This window comes from Aethalodelphis obliquidens, unplaced genomic scaffold (assembly GCF_003676395.1).
Source record: "Aethalodelphis obliquidens isolate GAN/ISIS:26980383/991018 unplaced genomic scaffold, ASM367639v1 scaffold39, whole genome shotgun sequence".
Classification (NCBI taxonomy): Eukaryota; Metazoa; Chordata; class Mammalia; order Artiodactyla; family Delphinidae; genus Aethalodelphis; species Aethalodelphis obliquidens.
This window is the reverse complement of record NW_020837983.1, coordinates 11,228,668-11,245,951: the sequence shown is the minus strand read 5'-3', so window position 1 is coordinate 11,245,951 and position 17,284 is coordinate 11,228,668. Positions and strand designations below refer to the sequence as shown.

At 40.0% G+C, this 17,284-nt stretch overlaps 1 protein-coding gene across 3 annotated transcripts; it reads left to right on the top strand.

Annotated features, from left to right (window-relative positions):
- The first annotated feature begins 7,438 nt into the window (after positions 1-7,438).
- Positions 7,439-17,064, top strand: ZNF706 (zinc finger protein 706). Of its 3 annotated transcripts, none has more exons than XM_027131536.1 (4): positions 7,439-7,511; positions 10,854-10,990; positions 13,124-13,231; positions 14,041-17,064. In XM_027131536.1, exons 2-3 carry the CDS (start codon positions 10,856-10,858, stop codon positions 13,217-13,219), a joined length of 231 nt encoding a protein of 76 aa, XP_026987337.1. In that variant the 5' UTR covers positions 7,439-7,511; positions 10,854-10,855; the 3' UTR covers positions 13,220-13,231; positions 14,041-17,064. The 3 variants fall into 3 exon arrangements, with proteins under 3 accessions (XP_026987337.1, XP_026987336.1, XP_026987335.1); XM_027131535.1 differs by lacking the exon at positions 7,439-7,511 and adding an exon at positions 7,546-8,110; XM_027131534.1 differs by lacking the exon at positions 7,439-7,511 and adding an exon at positions 7,548-7,734 and having other exon boundaries at positions 14,041-16,515.
- The last annotated feature ends 220 nt before the right edge of the window (positions 17,065-17,284 follow it).

Here is a 17,284-nt window from a genome sequence, read left to right as displayed (position 1 = left end):
TTTAAAAATCCAAATTGTTATCATAAAAGACACCTGCTCCAAGTCCCTCACTCTTTTTCAGATTAAGAAACAAGAGCCAGAAATGATAAGCAATTTCTCTGTGCAACCCAGATGAGTAGAAGAGCATGGTCGTGACAACAGAAAGAACAATGGTGCCCACGTTAGCCATTGTAAGTCTGGCACCAGCGGTTCTCAGCCAAAAGGAAGAGGAACTCTCCGCACTGGAATTCATTCCTGAGGCTGTGTGGTGTGGGGGAAGGAAGGTCAGGTTTGGAATCAGATAGATTTGGATTCTCAATCCTAGCTCTTTTACTTACTAGTTCTCCTTCTGTGTGATGATAAGAAAATTAATATCTTGGAGTCTTAGTTTCTTCATCAGTAAATTGGGACAATGAGATGTATTGTGAAGGTCCGACGTGAGGATTAGAGTAACACAGCATGGGCCCAAATTATAGCTGTTATTATTATCATTAGGAGGCTTTGAGCAATAATGAATTCAATTTTATATGGGAAGATTATACTGGGGACCCAGCTTCAGTAGGGCATGTTCTATGGCTAACTGTTCCAGAAAAAACAAGTCATAGCTGCAGTGATGATCTGTCATTCTCTTCCCTATCTCCAAATGCCTTTGTCACCCTGTGGGGTGGGAGGGCGGAGCGGGAGAAGTTCTCCACTTCCTGGTAAGTTCATGCCCCAGACAAACCAGATGAAAGATGGTGATTTGGATTAGAATAATGGCAGTGGAGGTGGTGAACAGTGGACAGAGTCAATGTATATTTTAGAGTTGAATCAACATGACTTGGCAATAGATTGGAAGTGCCGGCTCAGGGACTGATAAGTACCAGGACTAACAATGAGGCTTTTGAAATGATTATCCCAGTGGATAGCAGTGCCTTTACTGAGATAGGATAGATTGATGAAAAGGAGATTTGGGCATGGCAATGGAGAGAATATTGGACATTATGCTCTTTATTATTCTAAAGCAAGTGGTTTTTTCAATATGTAACAGTTTACTGAGCTATAATTCACATACAAACCACTCAAAGTGTACAATTCAATGGTTTTCAGTATATTCACAGAGTTGTGCAATCATCACCACAATCAATTTTAAGACATTTTCATCATCCCCAAAAGATAATCCCTACTTGTTTATACCTATTACCAGTCACTTCCATTTTCCCCCCCCGCAATTCTCCCAGCCCTAGGCAACCACTAATCTACTTTGTTTCTATAGACTTACCTACTCTGGGCATTTCATATAAATCCAATCACTCAATATCTAATCTTTTGTGACTGGTTTCTTTCACGTAGCATAATGTTTTCAAGATTCATCCATTTTGTAGCAGGTGTTAGAACTCCGTTCTTTTTTATGGCTGAATAATACTCTTTTACAGATATGCTACATTTTATTCATCAATATGTCAGCTGCTGAACATTTGAGTTATTTCTATGTGGCATCTATTATGAATAGCCAAAATGCTGCTTTGAACATTCATGTACAAGTTTCAGTGTAGATGTATGTCTCATTTCTCTTGGATATAGACCTACTATTGGAATTGCTGCATCATATGGTCACTCTGTGTTTGACTTTCTGAGGAGCTGCCAGAAAGTTTTCCAAAGGACTCGCTATTTTACACTGCCACCAACAGTGTGTGAGGGTTCTGCTTTCTCCATATTCCGTTCACCACTTATTATCTGCTTTTTTATTTTATTTTATTAATTTATTGATTTTGGCCACACCGTGCGGCTTGCAGAATTTTAGTTCCCTGACCAGGGATCGAACCCAGGCCCACGGCAGTAAAAGCACCAAGTCCTAACTGAGGCAGGAGATAGATGGGCCCCAAGCTGAGCAGCTGGAGTCTGTCCCCTGTGGACAGATATTCCAAGATAGAGATAATGGCAAAAGCAAAGAGGAGTTGAGCCTGTCCAGATAAAAGATAGAGACCACATATCCCTAATTCTCGAAGTCGAGGAGACCTTCCCAACTACATACGTGCAGAAAGGCTTCTTGGGGGCCTAAAAGGGAGGCAGCACCACCCCATAGTAAGTGATGTCAACCTACCCATAAGCCTCTTCACTAGAATCCATCTTGGCTAAGAGATGCGTGCGCACACAGGGGAGGACCCTGAGATAAACCAAATACGGACTCAGAACCAGGCAAAGCAAGATGATTGGCCAGAGGAAATGTGGAAGAAATGTCCCATATAAGTGATTCAAACTACCACGAGGGCACGACCCTTTCTCTGAGTCTGCCCACGTGTGCCTATTCACACGTACTCTTTTAGGTCCTAATAAACACTTTACTTGTTTCAGTACTTTCTGTCTCTTTGTGGAAATTCATTTCTACAAAGCTGATGGGCCAGGGCCCTTGTCACTGGCCACTGGCCCTCATGGTCTAGTGGCTAGGATTCAGCACTCTCACTGCCGCAGCCTGACGTCAATCTCTGGCTGGGGAACTGAGATCCTGCCTCAAGTCGCTGCAGGCTGAGGCCACCCTGGACCACCAGGGAATTCGCAATCATAGCCATTTTAGTAGGTGTGAAGTACACTCTCAATGTTTTGATTTTGCTTTTGGCTAATGATGGAGAGCATCTTTTCTTGTACATATTGGCCATTTGTATATCTTCTTTGCAGAAATATCTAATCAGATCTGTTGCCCATTTTTTAACTGGGTTATGTCTTTTGTCATCAATGCTTTAAGTGTCATATCTAAGAAGGTTTTGCTTAACCCAAGATCATGCAGGTTTACTCCTATATTTTCTTCTAAGAATTTTATAGTTTTAGCATATACAGTTAGGTTTGTGATCCATTTTTGATTAATTTTTGTATATGGTGCAAGGTAGGGGTCCAATTTCATTATAGGCATTTGAATATCCAGTGGTCCCAGCACCGTTTATTGAAAGGACTGTCCTTTCTTCATTGAATTTTCTTGGCCCCTATTTTGAAATCAATGTGAAGATTTACTTCCGGATTTTCAATTCTATCCCATTGATCTATATGTGTATTCTTATGCCTGTACCACAGTCTTGATTACTGTAGCTTTGTAGCAGTTTTGAAATTGGAAAGTGTAAGCCCTCCAACTTTGTTCTTCTTTTCAACATTGTTTTGGCTCTTCTGGTGTGAGGAAGAACGCTCCTGTGTGTGTCTCCTCTACTCTCAATACCTACTTCACTACACTACTTCACTGCTGATACCAGATATGTAGGCTGTCCAAACATCAAGAAATTTTGCAGCACCAGGTAGGTGTCCTACAATGTTACTCAACTCTGCCACTATCTACCTACAGATAGCACCCTATCCCACAGGTTAAGGATTTAGTCTTACAAGGTTTTAGTCTTACAAGACTGCCCTCACTTCCACTTCAGATGCCTATTGCATGTCCAGGTTGTTACCTGCACTTCTGACTGATGGGCTATAAATCAGAGGTTCCCACAGTCTACTCTGTAGCTTTGATTTAATTTGCTAGAGCAGCTCACAGAATTCAAAGAAACATTTACTTATGTTTAAACTGTTATTATAAAAGATGTTATATAGGACAGAGGGTGAGGTCTAGAAGGGCTCTAGACACAGGAACCTCTGTCCCCATGGAACTGGGATGTGCTACCCTCCCAGCATGTGAAGGCCCCATTCACCAACCGGAAGGATCATCAAATCTTGTTCAAGAGATTTCATAGAGCTTGATCTCCAGCCCTCTCCCCTTTACCTTCCCTGAGGTCAGTGTGTGGGGCTGAAAGTTCTAATCATTTAATAACTGGGTTTTTCTGGTGACCAGCCCCATCCTGAGGCCATCTATGGCCCCCAACCTAAATCACCTTATTAGCATAAATTCAGGTATGCTCAAAAGGAGCTTCTTATAAATTACAAAAAACACTCCTATCATTCAAACATTCTGGGGGTTTTAGAAACTTTTTAGGAATGGGACAGGAACAAAGACCAAATACGTTTCTTACTATACCACATCTGGGGTCCTTAGAACTTCCAGATGAACTTCAGAATAACCTTGGTGATTTATGCAAAGACATCAGTTGAGATTTTGATAGGGAAGTGTGTTGAATCTGCAGAGCATTTGGGGGACTATTGCCACCTTTATAATAAGTTTTTTGATCCGTGAACACGGAATGCCTTTCCATTTATTTATATCTTCTTTAATATCTTTCAACAATGTTTTTTAGTGTTCGGAATGTAGGTTTTGCACTTCTTTTGGTAAGTTTACTTCTAAGTATTTTGTTCTTCTTGATGCTATTCTAATACATCACATTATTTTTAAACCTACTTTAACATCTCTGAAATTGTGATGTCTTACAATCAAGAGTATTTTAGTATAATGCCTTCAACTGGAAGCAATTTTTTTATCTTGGTGGACATAAATGTGACTTACAATCAATAGCTTCTTAGATTCAATACCATATAGCACCAAATGTGAAATGTCTGTGAAACGTTGAAGTGGAAATGAAAAATAAGCATTTGGGTATATTAATTTGGAATCAGAAGAGAGGTCTGAACTGGCGATAGAAATGTGGGGTCATATGAAGTTCATTATTTAAAGCCACAACTTTTCCCTTTGGGCTAAGCGGGTAGAGAAGACAAGAGAATCCACCTCGCAGCCCTGAGAAATCTCAACAAGTAGAAGTTGAGCAGAGGAAGAAGAGCCAGCAAAGGTAACATTTTTGTTTTGAGTCTATCATTGTCATTATTGCTGTTGTTATTATTTGTCACTAGATGCAAGGACCTATAGGGGCAGGAAATCGCCTCCTTTGCCTCCTTTGTTCTCCAATGAACCCTTGAGCTAAGCACTGCACTACTTTTTTTTTTTTTTTCCACACCGCGTGGCTTGTGGAATCTTAGTGCCCCGACCAAGGACTGAACCCAGGCTGGGCCCTCGGCAGTGAAAGCACCTAAACGCTGGACCACCAGGGAATTCCCAGCACTTCACTACATTTAGATATTAACCTACATGCCACAGATAAATCCATGTTTATCTGAGAAAGAATATATTGACTAACCACCAGCTCTTTCACCCCTGAAAATCTGACATGAATACAAATAAATAAATAAGTCTTTCAGGTCTTCAGAGCAGCATTATAATCTGATTGGGATTGGGATAGAAAATAGGCACAAGCTTACTGCATATTAACCTAGAGTAACTGTCTCAGGCAGAAGAGGAAAAACAGTCAGTAGAAGTACTGTAGCATTCACGATTAAAAACATAACTATGTATAAAAATTTTCCCAAGGAGTTCATATCCCATTCGCTGTCACATTTCTATAACATAAGTAGGACACCAGCTGGTAGTTATGCGAATTCATCTGCCTTTCATTTACTGTTTGTCACTTCACAGGTGTTGAATCTTATTCATTCCTTCTTTCATTTTTTTCCCTTTGTATTTTAAATGCCCTAACCATCATATAAAGTTACCATAATACCATATCCTCTATTGTGGTTCTCTACCAGGGGAGATTTTGACCCAAGAGGACATTGGGCAATGTCTGGAGACATTTTCAGTTGTCACAACTGGAGATGAAGTGCTACTGACATCAAGAGGGTAGAAGGACAGGGATGTTGCTAAACATCTTACAGTCCCTAGGACAGCCCCCATAACAAAGAATTATCCAGCCCAAAATGTGATTAGTACCAAGGTTCAGAAATTTTACCAATGGGGATAAGTTTATATGTACATGAAATTTTTAGGGGCAAAGTCCATAGCATTTACCAATTTCTTGAAAGTGGTATAACTCAAAAATTTAAGAAACACTGGTTTTAATGAATATTTCATCTAGGCCTTGGTATGAATGAATATTTCATCTAGGCCTTGGTAACAAGTGACATATTAACCCTATTTCACAACAGAAATCACCTTTCTAGTTAAAAAGACTTACCTTTGCCAATCAGATTTCCCTACCCCTTTCTGTTGTCCAATCTCATTCATGGCTAGACACAGATTTCCTGTCTTTAGGTTTTCCAAGTACCACATCCACCTCCTATTAGCCAGGTTAATATAGTTATTATGGTTATGGTGACTACTAATAATTAAGCTATGGTTTCATGAAATGTCACTATAAGTCCTGCTTTCTTTTCAATCCCTGCCATGTTTCAATTCCTGCTTTCTTTTCAAGTCCTGCTTTCTTTTCAATTCCTACCATGTTTCATACGCTGCTAAGCACTGGGTATATAGTGGTGAAAATGAGCTTACAATTGAATACTGGAGAGATATTAATAAAATTTGAACATGTAACTTAAAACTGCAATACAGAAGGGAGGGCGTGAAAAGTGAAGGCGAGAGGAACTGAAATGAGGTTGAAAAGGAAGGACTGAACAACCAGATCGTTGTCGTATGCCACCCAAATGCAATAAGCAGTTAACCCCTTCCTGGCTATTTTAAACAATTTGGCGATACACATATACCAGTCCAGAAAACTTGCGATGTACTTACGTTCAACTAACATTTCCTGGGGCACTGACAGGCAAATTTGGGAGAGCGGAGGCTATGGGTCAAGGTGGGACAGTCAAATGCAAGACCCTCCTTTGTTGTTTCATCTGTAGTTCTAATTACAAACCAATGTGTGCTGGGGGGCGGGGGGGGGGGGAAGGTTAAGAAAAAGCCAACGTCTAAACATGCTGCCCTTTCCAGATAAACATTTAATAATCGTTACAATCGCAATCACTCTTGATTCTGATATTGGAAATTAGCTGTCGTGGCCTACGAATCAAGACCAAAAAACCCACAACTTAACCATTTCCCTAAGTATTAACAACTCTATATTGTTGAGTAGTCAGCCTGAAACGGTCAGGGGGCCCTAGGCGGCAATTTTCAGTAAGACAGTCAGGCGTGAATCTTGAACTCACTAAAACCCCCAGAATGGTCAAATAACTGAGGTTTCCATGGGAATGAGGTAAAAGGTAGGTGGTGAGAGAACAAAGGCCGCGCGTCCCAGTTCAGGGCCTCCCGGCCCGCCGGCCGCACTAGGGGCGGAAGCGGCGGTGTGCCAGGGTGTCGGGCTCCGGGGTCGGTGACCCACACCGCCGCGGCGCTGGCGCCCCTCTCCGGGATCCTCCCCAGGCCGGGGCACAGGAGGACGCCGCCGAGACTGGAAGCTCGTGAGAGGGGACGCAGGGGTCGAAGCCTGGCCGCCGCCCCAGTGAGTGAGCAAGCGACTTGTGAATCACACTGCGAGCCGTCACCCGCCAGGACCGAGATCACGCGGCTCCTAGGGCCGGCTGAAGCCGCCCAGATGGAGCACGCAAGAGAACGGGGAGGCGGTGCGCCGGGGACAGAGCGCGACGTCCCCTGCTGTTCCAGTCTCTGAGGGGCCACCGTCCCCGCCAGGCCCCGCCCCCTCTCGCTTATGTAATAGGGGCGCGCTGCCATTGGCCCGCGCGACCGGAAGAGGCGCAGGCGCGCGAGCGGGTGGGGGCGGAGGGAGGCCGCGGCAGGAAGGCCGGTGGGCGGGGGCTGCGCTGAGCAGGCTACGCTGGGGCGACTGGGAGAGCTGTGCGGCGTGCGCGAGCACGAGGTGTAGTGGCCTCCCCCTAGGCTGAGGCGGCGGCGGGCGCGCGCGGCGGCGGGTGCGAGGCGCGGGCTGTTGTGCTCCCGGCTCTCCCCTTTCCCCTCCTTGGCGGGTGGAGGAGGCCGAAGCGGTACTGGGCGCGCTGCGCTCCCCTTCCTCTCCCTCCGGCCACCTCCCCCGGCCCTCTCGCGCTGCGCGGTTTCTCCGACGCAAGACTGTCCCGGCCCGGGTGAGCGGCTGTGGGGCGGTGCTGACGCCGCAGGACTCCTGGGAGCCGGGTGGGGGCCCTGCCGGCGGGGTCGGCGGGGACCGTGGGGGGTCATCGCGGGTCGCGAGGGGCCGCCGGCCTGCCCCGCCTCCCTGGGGGCGGCCGAGCCCGTCCGGTCCCGGCGCGGGCCGCGGAAGGACGGGAAGCTCGGGCGTCTGCCAGGCCCTGCAGGTGGCCGGGTTGCAGGCCGGCCGCGGCGGCGGAGCGGTAACCCGCCGGCGACAGCAGCTGGTCGGTTTCTCGAGGCTGGGGCTCCCTGTGGCCGAAGGGGCCGGGTTTCGGGCAGCCGAGGCCTCCAGGAGGCGCGTCTCGGGCCGGGGTCCGTGAGGAGTGGCGGGTAGGTAGGGGTTGTGTGGCTCTGGGTGGCTGAAGAGAGGAGGGAGCTCTCCCAGGCGGGAGAGGCCGGTTTGGGAAGGAAGGCGCGCTGGGCTGCAGCTGGGCTCAGCGAAGTGCTGGGTGAAATAGACCTCACTGCTGGTGCTTTCATCCTCTCTCCTCTGCAAAAGGGATGTATTTAAAAGGTTAGGGTCAGGATGTTGGTCACTGCTTGGGCCTCTTCGTTTTAGATGCTTGTGGAGAATGATCCTACTTCTTGGATCCAAAATCTATTTCTCTCTTACTCGTTTGTTTTGGTTTTAAGAGGATCTTTGGGACAGTGCTTACTTGTTGCCTCCTGTAAGAGCTCCTCATTTTGGAAGAACTCCTTACTACTCTACTGCTTCCCTCTTTGGAGCCCCCTCAAAAGACCATACAAAATAAGAGTTATATTAAAAGCCAGCTTTTAGGTACTTATAAAGGACTTCTTGCTCCTCCGTTTGTTGCATTTAGTCAAGGAGAAGTTATGCTTGGTTATGCTTAGATCTTGTAGAAAACTCAGCTGGCTTGAGAGTAAGTCCTAAGTCGAGCTGTCCAAAAGCAGGTGGTTTGGTCGTTTGCATTTCTGCTTTCAGAAAGGAAATCAGTGCAGCGTGTTGCTAGAACTTAGGGGCCTACCTCAGGCGTTTAGACTGATTCAGTTTCCCTTACCTGGTGTTTTCTGTTTTAAAAATAAGAACAAGCAACCACAGTCTTCTATTTATTAAAACTTCTATGGCTTTTTGTTACTTTTGTTAGATGACAATGAAAATGGGTTAAATGTATTGTTAATGTTATATTTGAGGAGAAATGGTAACTGCAAAAGTTAAAAATAATGTGTATCTAATGGCATTGCTTTCTACAGATCACTGCATGAAAATGTTATCAAAATAGCTAATAACTTCTAGATATCAAAGAAACCTCTAGAATTAGTAGCTTACCATTTTATAAGTTTTTTTTCAATGTAAAACAATTAAGAGGTTACCCACACAGTGTATTAACATACGTAGCATAGCATACATCGTGTGGAAGAGTTCAGATCTATGAGAGAACTGAAGTATTCTAACATAAGGTATTGATACTAAGGCATTGAGACATTAAGAATGCTATAAACATTAGGATGCATAAAGATTGAATACCTATCATCCAAATAATACAAAAGTATCCAAATCTGTTTCCATGGGAATTGGTTTGTAAGCGTGCCATAAATATACTTTAAAAAAAATCATTTCAGCTTGGAATTAATAAGAATTTGGTTTTTAAAAAATAACAGAAATGATAGTCTTCAAGGGCTAAGACGTCTGGTAATATTTACCTTTATTTGGTGAGAATGGGGTTCTTATATTAGGCTAGCATACTAAACATTTTTGTAATTTGTTAAAATATTCAGCCAGCTTTCTAGAAAAGGATTGATCCTTCTTTATATTTTGACTTCTGGTTCAGTGTTTAATGCTAGTGGGAACTCGTCCAATTGATGTGTTTATTTTTTCAGTTTCCCTTTTTCTTTTTGGGAGAAGCTCAGGTGTTTTAATGAAATGCTTTGACCTCATACCTGTTAACTAGTTAAGGTTCCAGTCAGAAAAAGCTAGCACTGTTTTCTGGTGAAGTTATAGATCCTTTGTGTGTTCATGTCCTGCAATGACTTAAAAGTTTAAAATTTAATTGCAGTGCTAGTCAAAACTATCCATAGGAATTCTCCTTAGATCCTATTTTAAAGTATTTAAAAAGCAGCTGAGACTCATTATAGACCTTTTGTGAACAGATTTAACTTGTGTTGTCTTAAAGGAGTCTTTAATTTTAATGAAAAAATAAAAGTAGTTCTTTTCCCTTAATTTTTAACCCATGTTCATTTCAGATAATCAGTAGTAAAAAGTGGTATCTTTCATTTTTGTAAAGTTCCCCTTAATCTTATTTAATAATTTGTCCAGCAATCCTATGAATACCATTTTTTTTTTTAAGAAAGAATAGCACAGTAGTTTCATGAAACCTGAGTATTTAAGAGAACGGTTTCCATTGCTCATATGAGCTCCTTTAGAGACATTAGATGACAGCTTTTATTTCTCTTAAAGTTGTAAGAATCTCAGGTCGCACAGTGAATACTGGAAGGGGAGAGTACCTTTGGAAAATGATCAGACAAATGATTGAGGAAGGGGCTAAACTGTTTCTGGTAAACTTTTGAAGATTACATATAAGAAAGTGTACAATTCTTAGGTGTATAGCTCAGTGAATTTTTACAAGTGAATCAACCTGTATAACCATTACCTAGATCAAGACACAGAACATTATCAGTACCCAAAAAATCCCCCTCATGCCCTTCCTTCCCAGCGTTACTTCATGGATTAGTTTTGCCTGTTTTGAACTTTATACAACAATATGTTCTTTGTATCTGGCTTCTTTCCTTAATGCTGAGATATAACCATGTTGTTTAACAATAGTTTCTTCTCTTTGAGTGCTGCATAGTATTCCATTGTAGAAATCTGCTACAAGTTATGTATCCATCTTACTATTAGTAGGCATTTGGATTGTTTCCAGTTTTAGAAACAGTATACCTGCACTTCTGTTGAATATATACCAAGAGTGGAATTGTGAGATTATAGAGTAGACGACTAGTTTTCTACAGTGGTTATATCAATTTATCCTCTAGTAGCATTGTATATGAGAGTTTGTAACTCTGAGAGTGTTATCATACTTAGATTTCACTTTAATGCCTCAACTTCTGTTTTTAGATATGGCTCGTGGACAGCAGAAGATTCAGTCTCAGCAGAAAAATGCCAAAAAGCAAGCTGGACAAAAGAAGAAACAAGGACATGACCAAAAGGCTGCTGCCAAAGCTGCCTTAATATATACCTGCACTGTCTGTAGGGTAAGGGGAATTGAAAGACATAGATTTCTCGTGGACAGTTCTTTCATTAGAGATTGGTTTGTATAGGTTAAAATTTTGCAAACATGGCGAGATAAATGCTTTACTTGAAATAGGAGATTTGAGAACTGGTTGTGTTAGGAACCTGTCTTCATTTATCTGTTCAACAATTTTATATATATACGTATATATACATATATACACACACACATATGTATGCTTTTTGTTGTTGTTGTTCACGCCGTGCAGCATGCAGGGTCTTAGTTCCCTGACCAGGGATTGGACCTGTGCCCCCTGCAGTGGAAGTGTGGAGTCCTAACCATTGGACCGCCAGAGGAGTCCCAACAATTACATGTTTTGGATAGCTCCTTTGGCCAGGCACAGTTCTCTTGGTGTTAGTGAAAAGGAGTGAACAAAGCAAAATCCGTTTCCTCATGGAGAATAAAGATGTCTTCTTAAGGGCAACACTTTGAACTTTAAAAAAGGTCAGATTTACATTCTTAATTTAGAGCTATGTAATATACCTCTGGTTATATTAATTGGTTTTTTTTTTTCTTCACTACATTCATAGTTATGATGTCTGCAAAACTAAATAGGGTATATTCACATTGAGGGCTTTTACTAGAATTAATGTGTTTTATTAGATTTGAAGAATAATCATAACAGCTGCTATTGAGTGCTGCCCAGGTGCCAGACACTGATCGAAGTGTTTTACATGCATGAGCCCATTAATTCACATAACAACCCTATGGCATAAAGTACTTTTATTCTCATTTTACGGGAGAGTAAATTGAGTCATGGGGACTGAATAACTTGTGCAGGGTCACCCAGCTAGTATGCAGAAGAGCTAGGATCTAAACCCAGGAGGTCCAGCTCCAGAGCCCACCTTTTAGACCACTATACCACACTGCCTTGAAGTTTTTCTTAAATTCCAAGCCAGGGTCTCTTTTTTGCCTGTTTGTTCAAGCTCACTACCCTTGAAGTTAGTGAATAAAAGTGCCAAAGGAAAAGTGCATAGTGAGATTGATCCAGTTACAAGAAACTTTTTTTGTTCCCCTCAAAGCCCTATGCCTAGGTAGAGTTGGTAGTAGGGATGGGAAGGGATCTTGCTAAGACTTGATTCCTGGACTAAAGTTTATCATTTATTGAAGTCATTACTGATGAAATAGAAGTTCCTAACTACATAAAAGTTCTCATTAATCTCAGAGAGGAAATCTATTACGTTAAATAACCTGTTCATAGTGAGCTTTGATATACTCAAAATAATAAAATTGAGCAGCTTCAGATTCTGTTTGGAAAGAGGCAAGGTAAAAGTAAATTTCGCTAAATTATTAATGAAGAAATACCTTGACCTAAAAGTATTAGAGTAGCTCATATACTTAAAAACTCAAAACAACAAAAAATGTTTATTTCATGTTTTGTCTAATGTAATGTGCTAAAGAATAATTGAAGGTCCTTGCCTAGGTAAGTCAGTATCGTGTAGTATTTGAGATCTGAAGTACCTAGTACTAGGTTAACCATAGGTATTGGACAAATTAATCTCTAGGTTTTAGTTTCCTTAGCACATAAAATGAGGATAGTAGGACCTGATTTAAGATTACTGGAAGGGGGCTTCCCTGGTGGCGCAGTGGTTGAGAGTCCGCCTGCCAATTCAGGGGACACGGGTTTGTGCCCCGGTCCAGGAAGATCCCACATGCCATGGAGCGGCTGGGCCCATGAGCCATGGCCGCTGAGCCTGCGCGTCCAGAGCCTGTGCTCTGCAACGGGAGAGGCCACAACGGTGAGAGACCCGTGTACCACAAAAAAAAAAAAAAAAAAAAGATCACTGGAAGGTTCTATGAGAATTTTGGTAACATGCTTAACATAATGTGTTTGGTAAATGTTACCTATTGTTTACTGTTAATCAGATAAGAATACTTCATTCTGTGTGACCCTTTATATGTGAAATGTGGGAATATGCTAGGAATTTCTTTGTTACAGGGTCCTTTTTCATATGCCAGCCATTAAGTTATAGGAATTTAAAAGTGTTTTGCAATAGTTGTCAACCGTGAGTAGTCTCAGGACTTTAAAAGTTAGCACATTTTTATTTCATGAATCAGGTCTAACTCTTCTTTTTTGCACAATTTTTTAAATTAGACACAAATGCCAGACCCTAAGACCTTCAAGCAGCACTTTGAGAGCAAGCATCCTAAGACTCCACTTCCTCCAGAATTAGCTGATGTTCAGGCATAAAGTTGTTTACAGGTAATTGACCTTTTCTTCTTTTCGTTCGTTAATGGCAGGGCTATATACGAGAGCAGAATTATCTTCTGTAATTGTAAAATTGATTTCTGTCTTCTAGCTGAGACTTCATTACTGAAGTTAATGTTTAACTTTACAATTGTTAAAAGTCCATTTTCCCAGACCATATCCTTTCAGTGCCTTTGAAACATCCACGTTTTTAACCACTGTAGGCAAAAATGGCATGAGGTGATGCTGGCCCACTCTGGTCCAAGAATGGAAGAAAGTTTTCAGTTTAAAGAAAATAACTATTATAAAGGTATTTGAGGGTCTTGCTCCCAGAAAGGATGCAGACCAAAGTTTATGAGTGCTTTTTTGCAGGTATTTTACTTAGAATGCTTAGTAGAGCTTCTGAGTACATTAAAATGTAAGGCAAAATGTAGGCATTCACTGTATAAACTAGGTAGTTGCTTGAAAATAATCAGTTTATACTTTGTGTGGTTGGATTTTTTTTCCTAAATGGTGGTGATGGTATATGCATGAGTATTATTTTTAAAGTAAATCATCAAAGATCTGTTTATAAAAATTTAGCTGACAGATCTATCAGACTAACTTCGTAGCTTAGGCATGTTGTGCTTTTTTTTTTTTGAATTTTATTTATTTTTTTATACAGCAGGTTCTTATTAGTTATCTGTTTTGTACATGTTAGTGTATATATGTCAATTCCAATCTCCCAATTCATCCTGTGCTTTTTTTTAAAGACATTTGAAATGCATATAAATCACATTTGTGTAATGCTTACGTTCACCGAAAATCTTGCTTATGTTTTGTAGGTGAATTCGTGACACCTTTGACTCTTCTCCTGTCTCAGACCTTAGGTAACAAACCTGCAGCTGCTTTTCTAACAAACTGTTGATCAGCAAAAATAAAGGGGCTACAGAAACATTCATTTTTATGCTGTTCCCTTTTGGGCTTCATGCAAAGACAATTCTGTGTAAATGTACAGTTGACTCTGATTTGGAAATCTGAAAATCAGTCCATCCTTGTTATAAAAAATTTTTTTACAATTGTAATTATATTGATGTTCATATTGTATAAAATAACTCATTTAATAAAGTAGTACTTTGATTTTACAACATCACAGGATAAATGGTTCTAGATATTCTGTTCTAACTTTCTACATTATTTGCCTTATAAAAATCTAATGAATTCATCAGCTAGAATTGCAAGCGCAATTCTTATCTCCCTTTCTAAGTTCAGGGGCATGTTCATAGTTAAACTAGAGAAGACTCATTCATGAAATCTGTGCACACGATTTTATTGGCAGCTGCTGGCCTAGGTGAAGAATGACTTACCTGCTGCCTTAGTATATTGCAATCATGTGTCATTTTCCCCTCTGATTGTTTCTTGTGATTGAGGTTGGAATATTTAAACTTGCTGTGTGACCTGGCTATACCTGCCAGCCAGGTCTAGCTTGTAGATAACTGATAAATTCCTTAAAGTGGTTGGATTGTCAGTCAGCCCATCTGAAAAATTAGGTTCTGAAGTATATGCCACAATGAAGTAATTAGCCTACTGTTCAATACAAAATATGATGGAACATATGTGAACTGGTAAAGATCTATCTTTTATAAATTATACTTGACTCTTTGAAAATGGTTCAAGTTCTTTCATTTGAAATTGAAATATAATTTTCAAAGGAGTTTTTGGAAGTTAATAACAATTTGGCCAATTTATGAATGGATTTTGCATTAACAGAAAGATTGGAATGGCTTGTGACTGGGTTAATTCCCAGAACCTTCTCCTTCCTTTCCTTTTTAAGTGAGTAGTTGATTTTTACTTTGTTCTGGTTCCTAAAATCAAAGGCTGTGTACAGTATGACTTCCGTCTGAACTAGAAAAATATTAAAATAGGCCAATATCCACATTTTTTTTGCTCTAAGGATGGGGAAGTGGGTTGGTTCCGATGAATGAGGTAAATGCTACCCAGTTAAAACAGACTAATTTGGGTTTCTTCTAATTTGCTTTTGCCAACTATTAATACAAGTGAAACCGCTGTAACTCAGTTTAAATTTTAAAGTTCATAGACTAGGAAGAACACTCAAATATTTACTGGTAATTGCTTAGAGCCGCAAATCTGATCCTGTGGATTACAAAGTGCATTCCCTCTTTCTGCTGTAACTCATCACTGCATTTGTTTTGTAACTGTACATATTCTGCCCGCCTTGTTTGTCTTCACTGTAAGTTTAAAATAAGATATTTCCAAGGAAAAGCTTCAGTGGTGATAGTTCCTTAGTAACTCCTATTATACTCTTACTTTAAAAATAGTCATTTTTTTCATGTATTTGATTTCCTCAGTTTCAGATTTATTATTTGTTAATTCCCAATATGTTGGTTACCAGAACATTAGAGTTGGCCTAATTGCTTATAGTGGTTATTAACAGAAGTTCTGGTTAAATTACAATTTAAAAGTTTTTAAAAGTGCTTTGAGCATATGTATGTTTATGTTAGTAACAAATCATTTAAAAACCTTTTACAAGTTTTGGATTAATTTTTGTTTTATTTGTTTTACTGACTAATTCAGAATAAAAGCTTTATGTTCTTATATTTAACCCTTTTTTTATAAGCAGCTGAGGACAGCATATTTAACTTTAGATCTCAGTGATAGGGAGATGGCTGCATTGATATAGCATAAGACATTAATTCTTTCATGCGAGAATTATTAGTGCAGTCCCCATTTTTTGTGTTTGGCTTAAATCGGTGTAAGGGGAAGATTACAATTTTTAAACATCCTCATTAATTTGAAGATTCTTTAACAGATCACAGCAAAGTTCATTATAAAACTGTTATGGTGTCTTCAAAGACTTGATAAAATACACAGAATTGCTCCTTTTGTATTCTGTATTGCCATTAGTTGCCAAAAGGAACGGGGTTAAGATTAAACGTTTCCATTCTCCTTCGTATGCATCTACATCCCCATGTTTAACTGACACACTGGGGGCTCAGTTGTGTGCTGTAATGTCTTATTAAAGAAGATATTAAAGAAAACTAAATTAGTCTAATTTCTTCTACATTTTAGGAAATTTTTATATTGCCTTTTCCCATTTTTTTTTCATTTTTCAATTTAGAATTGTCTCTTGAGTGTAGAACTTGGTAGTTCTAAGGGTGGCAAGAGATTTCTTTCATTTCTCAAGGTTTTCCCTTTAGTCTTACCTGTTTGAGGTCTATAGAATACTTCTTAAGAATAAAAGGAAAAACGTTGCTTAGAACCTTGCTATATAAATAAGTGTAAGCTGTTGGAAGGGGGAAGTAATTAGCTACTAATATAAAAATAATACTAAAACAAAAAATGCTTAGATCAGTTAATTGAATTGAATGGATGGATAAGTCCTTAAAGACATTGACTCAGATTTGAGATAACACTTGTGGTTTTATATTAAGATACTGTATAGCTAATTAATCATATCATACTGGGATGTATGTAGCATGAATAAGATAGGCTTTACCAACATTACTATTTTACCCCCCCAAATCTTTGTTTTTCATTTTTTAAATATGTGGAATATACTGTACCTGTTTTAAAATGTGGTTAATGTAGAGGCCTTTTTCTATAATACAGTGATCGATCACAGTCCAAACTATAACTGAAATACATTTAAGCCTATGAATCTGCATTCATTCATTTGTGCTAGAATTTTCGTTTTGGGGGTAGTTTTTGGTCTGGTTTAGTTTTAGTCACAGATAATATACTTTTTAGAGTGTATTGCAATGAAGATCAACACTAGGGGGTTGTGTTTACTGTGACTTTACATTCTGAGATCTTTCAGGCTAGCTTAATTTTATCTGTTAAAGTTTCAGGAAAACCTTAAGTGCTCCCAATGTGAAGATTTAATAAAACATCTGTCTGCTTGGCTGAGAAAATAGATGTTTTATTAATGAAAGTACAACTTGTCTTTATTAATTGTGGATTACCATATGAAACTGAAAATTAAATATCTTCTATTTTAAATGTTCTTTGGCTAAGCTGTTTACTAAGTTACCATATTTTTGGAGTTTTTTTGTTTGTTTTTGTTTTTGA